A 6,407-nucleotide genomic window follows, 5' to 3' on the forward strand; every position below is an offset into this window, starting at 1 on the left:
TATTTTTTTTAATACCACACATACATGTCCCTACTACCTGACAGATAACACTGAAACAGGTGTCCAGAGAAATCACATCTGTCTGTAATAGCCCTAGGCTCTGTAAACAGCAAAAAAGTGTCAAGAAATACTGTATTTTCCGGAATATTTCTTTTTAATAATCTGGAACGTGCTGTGACTTAAATAAGGCAATTAACATCAAGCACGGATCTATTGCTAATTGACATCAAAGCCCACTCATCATAACACTAAAATGCAGTCAATGAAAGAAAAAGTTACACAGCTCAGTTTAAATTGATTGTTGTACAGTATGAAGGAAAACTGAAATGATACGCCGAGGATTTTGAAAGGCCAGAATCACTGAGTGTGATGATGGTGATTTAGTGATTTATTTTGATACATTTATTTTGAGGCTGATGAGTGATTTATTTTGATGAATTTGTGGTAAAGCACTTGGCATTTATAATAAATATTGTTTATAATGAATACTAATATATGTTTATTTTATACTTCTGTCATTTGCTCTTGTTCTGAATAGTGATTAATGGAAGGATGTGTTGTGGAGTGAGAGGAACTAAAATGCATGTTTATAATGTTTATAGATGATGTTAATTTACTGGTATTTTACATTATTTCTGAATGTAACAATAAAATGACTTGTCTATGTTTTTTCCCATTAACACTCTACAGCAGGGGTCACCAGACACGGTCCTGGAGGGCCGGTGTCCTGCAGAGTTTAGCTCCAACCCTATTTAAACACACCTGAACCAGCTAATCAAGCTCATACTAGGTATACTTGAAACTTCCAGGCAGGTGTGTTGAGGCAAGTTGGAGCTAAACTCTGCAGGACACCGGCCCTCCAGGATCAAGTTTGGTGACCCATGCTCTACAGTATGTGACTTATACACAGCTGCAACTTTTTTTTTTCTAGAAAATATGGTACTTCCTGCCAGGGGCGGATTTAGTGAATTGGGGGCCCCAGGCAAAATATTGGAATGGGGCCCTATACATTTGCACACATTTTCCTAGATCAACCTTGAGGTTCCTTTTTTGTTGTGATGCTTGCTGCTGCACAATGGTGCCCCATAGTTGTGTCCAATGTTTCTACATTTTTCATGTACATGTTATAATGGCTTTCTTTCATGTTGTAGACAACGAAATAGCAACTGATTTACAGTTGAGATACAGGTTTTCACAAAAACAAAATAAATTATAAAATAATAAACCTCTCAATTGAGCATTTAAACCAGGGGTGAGCCAGAAGTATAAATTATTACATTAATTTAAAACGGGGTTATGTGAGTGGATTTTTACATTGATCTGAACAAAACCTACAGACTGGATTATTGAAAATGAACATTCATTCTCTGCCAGTAGGAGGCACTTTTGTGCCAAATGATCAGTGAGAGTAGAACGAATGTGTTACACGTTTTAAACTCAACAAAATGGTAAAATACATAGGGCCTATATCAAGAGCATGCTCACAGATGAGAACAAAACAGAGTTGGATGAACTGGATTAAAGCCCACTTCAGTCTGTAGAGTGGACAGTTCTTGGCCAGAATAAATTGTCACAAAAAGTAAAATGTCTGGTCTTGAGCGACTAGTGGGAAGTGAGCAAACAACTGAAATCACTTACATTTTTAACTGTCAATATCCAGTTAGCTACAGTAGCTAAAGATGCTAGAAACCTGAAGCATAACCTTGTCTCCTGATTTCCTTATGCATCACTATGGTTACCTGAGAATCGCATGGAGCCTCCTCTGGTGAAGAGGGGTGGAGCCTGGAAGGCATAGATGACATCACTCTCTGAGATACTCGTCATATCATCTTCATCAGAGAAAGAGCGCTGGAACCCATTTGAGTTCATCTCTGTCAAAATCACCTACGAGAGAAAGAGAAATTTTGATCCGAGAGTTAAACAACCTTGCACACCATGGAACGGATTATTCATATGAATGAGAAACTTGGGACCAAGTAAACGAAGAAGATTTTAGGTTCTTCTCCAGCTGTTTTCAAGAAGTTGTTGTCCCATCACAAATCAACAGATAAGGGGATTTCAGCTCAAACACTCAGCATGACAAACTATTAGGCTCAGTGGTAGGTCTATTTCTATTGTTTTCTGTTTCAATCACTCAATCCATTACAATATTTCACACCAATTTTTGTTCTCTACCACACACCCATATATGTGCACAAGTATACACAGACAAATGGGCTATATATATATATATATATTACAAATCATATACATTAAAAATTGTGGCTAATATCAAACAGAAAATAGAACATCAAGTTGCATGGCACTGTATACAGTATACTACTCAGTTCTGTTATACAGCACAATCTGTAGTATGTAATACAGTAAGTGAGGTTAGAATAAGAGTATACTATTCTGAACAAGCCAAGCACATACTCTACACACTCACCTCAATATCACCTCCCACCACAAGGGGGAGACACCATCTACATTAGTATAGCCGTTCTTATACCCTGTTAATACAAGGCTAATTTTTACAAATGGCCGTAATACCCAATCTGAGCTCTGTGAAACATGCCAAATAAAAATATGTTGCCTGAACTCAACATATAATATTCAGTATTGATATCTGTGTACACTAAAGGCTAAGTAGGCGGTGAGTATTCCCTTTTCCCTTAATCTCTGAGGAAGGCTGTGCCCTGCGCTGATGTTTTCTGCCCTCTCATATTGTTTGGGTAGCTCTGAAATAGCCACAGCATCCTGTAAGCCTCTCCGCAGTATTACTCAGAGCTGAAGAGATGAACACTGTATAAAAGTTTAATAACGCTCTTATACAATTATGAATAAAACAATTAGAGCAAAGAGCTGAATTAAAAATTTAACATTAATTTCAGAATTTCTTAGTAGTTGGTAAGCCCCTTTCATGGAGGCACTGAGAGCTGGAAAAGAGACAACCTTAAAAAGGGAGGTAACAGGGTCTTTACCTTGCAGTAATAACATCTGGCCATTTATTCCTTACCAGATGCATAATATCCTCTTCCATCCTCGGGTAATACAATTTACGTGCATAATTTGAATGCACTAAATTAGTTAGGCAGATAAGTTAAAACACTTGAATAAACTGTTAAATTACTCATTTTATAATGTATAAATGTGTATCACATGTATAAATGTGGTTCTCTATATTTTGACATGGATTGACTTATCAAAAGCATAAAATAAAGATTTTAGCAAACTAATCTCATTATTTTTAAAAACTCATATCTTCCGTGAGCATCTAACTGCATCCTTCAAAAAAAAAAAAAAAAAAATTTATGCCTTCACTTTTTCTATTCTCTTTTTATCCTTTATCACGTCCTGTCCTAGCTTTTACTATTTTGAATGATTACTGAATCCTTGTATAACAGGCACTTCTCGAGTTTATTGCCATTTTATGATATATCGCTTGCATTCCTCAACTGTAAGTCGCTTTGGATAAAAGTGTCTGCCAAATGAATAAATGTAAATATAAAAATAAACTTCCTCAGTTAAATTTTCTTTCTCTTCATCCTGTATACAGGTGCATCTCAATAAATTAGAATGTCGTGGAAAAGTTCATTTATTTCAGTAATTCAACTCAAATTGTGAAACTCGTGTATTAAATAAATTCAATGCACACAGACTGAAGTAGTTTAAGTCTTTGGTTCTTTTAATTGTGATGATTTTGGCTCACATTTAACAAAAACCCACCAATTCACAACAATTTGAGTTGAATTACTGAAATAAATGAACTTTTCCACGACATTCTAATTTATTGAGATGCACCTGTATGTAAAAACCACTAAATTGTCATAGTGTATGAAATGTGCTATAAATGAAACTGCCTTGTCAGGCATGGAATGTGAATGTGCGCATTGCATTATGGAAAAAATTGCATTGGTTAATGTACATAAGTTCCTCTTCAGGAACTCGAGCTACGTCGGAGGACGCTTCGGGAACGCCCTTCAGTGTGACCGGCTCTGAACCTCTTGTGTAATCAGTCCAATAGATGGGCGAGACGTCACGGGCAGGTGACGTAATGATCAGGAAGCTATAAAAGCACGTGCGGTGAGACCAGCGTCAGCTTTTTGTCATTCAGCAAGCGCTCTGTGTGTGTGTCAGTCTGATATCTGTTTGTGAGGCGCGACGCTCCGCCTGTCTTTCTCTGAGGAGATTGATACGGAAGGCATCAGAGAGCTCGCCAGTTGCACAAACACCAGTTAAAAAAGAAAAAAAAAAGCCAGCTGTTAAGCGCTCCGCTCTCGCCGGGCACGCTCCGAGGAGTGTGTCCGTGCCTGTGATCTTGCGATTGCAGTCCCGCTGCTGCTGAGGCACGGCGGCGACTGAGTTCGTGGGAATCGCATATGATCTGGTGGACGGGTTGGAGACGGCTCGTCCTATCTCCACCCGTGTTCCCTAGATCTAGAGTTCGTTCTCGAGGCTGGAAGCCCGTGCTGCAGTTCCTCCCCCCCTGAGTGAGAGCTTGCTGATGCGGCCATCTTTTTCTAAGGAGATTGATGTTGTTGGTGTGACTGAGTGGCTCGCGCGCTAACGTGCTGCCGAGGCAATGCTTATATTACATTATTCGGTTTCAATGTGAATCTTATTCACCAGACCGTATTTACCCCTCTGGTTGTTGACGGTTGCGTCCCATTTTAGATCTGCGTCAGTTGAACCGGGGCAAAGTGTACCAGTATCGTGTTCTTCCTTTCGGCCTTGCACTCTCACCCCGCAGTGCGAGAATCAATAAAGTCTGAAGTTTCTGAAGACGCCATTTTGAAGTTGAACAGAAAAAAAATTTTGCTTTTTCTTTTTTTTTTAACTATCACTTTAATCTACTGTATTGGAAAAATCATGGTAAAATCGTCATTACTAAAAGCCATGATATGTGGAATGCTGAACCCAACAAAAGCCAAACAGTGTGCACTGGGTTTCAAAAATGTGTATCTTGCAGCACAATAACACCTTAAACCCTGGCTGAGCAAGTCTGGGAAGTTTCCATTAACCAACAGATGGCGCGTGTTTGGAGTATGAATAGAGATACAGGCTATTACTGTCTGTGAACCTTGAAGACGCATGCAAGAAGATTTCTTCTTTGGCAAGACTATGTAAGGTGTGTGCGTGTGCAGTACAATACAATATTTTATAATAAACTATTGGTGTGAGTGTGTATTGCACACAGTTTTGTTCAGGAACAGGAAAAGATGAGAAAGAGACACAAAACAGTATGACAGAAAGCAGGTCTCACCTGGTCTGGAGAGATCTTGCCCTCCTCTGCTACCACGGCCCTGAGTGTTGAGACAGACCCAAACAGAGGCACAGCCAACCCTACTCTCAGAAACCGCTGACCTTCAGTGTTGAACACCAGAATCACATTCAGGGCCCTAAACATACAAAAACATTCATATTTATCACATCATAGAATGCAGCTGTTCAGTCATGACATCAATTTGTGGGCCAATTCAGCTAATTCACTATGGCTTCCTACATGTTTTTACCACAGCAGGTTTTTGATTTATGAGTAAAAATGGGAAATACTCTTTAAAGTAATGGTAACCACTCATAAATGTTTACTCATAAATTGAAAACCACCATTCTAAAAACCCATTAGAAATTCCAGAGGGAACCCACGACTTAGCACTTGTGCATAGGTAATGATCAAATCTATGGGGGATTGAGAGCTGCAGGGATGACGCATTTTTGTAGGCCAAAACCCGGAACAAGTTAGCATTTTAGCACTTCAGGTTCCATAATTCTGTAGTCAATGTGTTTTTTAAATGCGTTTTTGGTTAAATGCTTGAAATAAGGTCTGTAGTTAACACAAGCTCAAGATATTGTCACAATTATTCTACAACATAAAATAGTTCACTCAAAAATGAAAATGTTGTCAATATTTACCCACTGTAAAGTCATTCCAAAACAGCATGGCTAACTTTCTTCTGTGGAACATAGAAGAAAAGTTTTTTATTTATTTATTTTTTTTCCCCAGATCAATGGAAGTCAATGGGCTCCAATGTTGTTTGGTTCTCAATGTTCTTAAAAATATCTTCTTTTGTGTTCCACTGAAGTAAGAAAGCAATACAGGTTTAGAATGACATAAGAGTGATAAAATGATGCCAGAATTAGACCATCTATTTAAACATGGTTAAAGCCACTGTAACACATACTGTCATATTGCTTTGCTTATTTACCAATACTGTATAGGAAAGAATGTGTGAGAGAGTGAGTAACAAATCAAAATCAGTTGATTTAAATCAGCATGTCTGGACTGTAACACTGTCACACACACACACATGCAGCTTGTGGGTACACATTAGCAGGCCCGGCTCCAGAATCAAATCACTGAGGGTGCTTCTTAAATTAGTGAGGGTGCTGTAACTATATACTGTATATATATATATATATATATA

At 38.4% G+C, this 6,407-nt stretch overlaps 1 protein-coding gene across 1 annotated transcript in view; it reads right to left on the bottom strand.

Moving 5' to 3' along the window:
• Window positions 1-1,739: 1,739 nt before the first annotated feature.
• LOC107733236 (ubiquitin carboxyl-terminal hydrolase 43-like) overlaps window positions 1,740-6,407 on the bottom strand; it is a gene marked incomplete at its 3' end in the record, with an annotated part of 13,039 nt that continues 8,371 nt past the window's right edge. The window contains exons 3-4 of the mRNA XM_016544798.1: window positions 5,246-5,381; window positions 1,740-1,884 (exon numbers count right to left, since the gene is read on the bottom strand). Coding sequence (XP_016400284.1) covers window positions 1,740-1,884; window positions 5,246-5,381 — 281 coding nt within the window. The remainder of the gene's footprint in view (window positions 1,885-5,245; window positions 5,382-6,407) is intronic.

The sequence above is a fragment of the Sinocyclocheilus rhinocerous genome, unplaced genomic scaffold (genome assembly GCF_001515625.1).
Source record: "Sinocyclocheilus rhinocerous isolate Xijiao unplaced genomic scaffold, SAMN03320098_v1.1 scaffold3082, whole genome shotgun sequence".
NCBI classification, from domain to species: Eukaryota; Metazoa; Chordata; class Actinopteri; order Cypriniformes; family Cyprinidae; genus Sinocyclocheilus; species Sinocyclocheilus rhinocerous.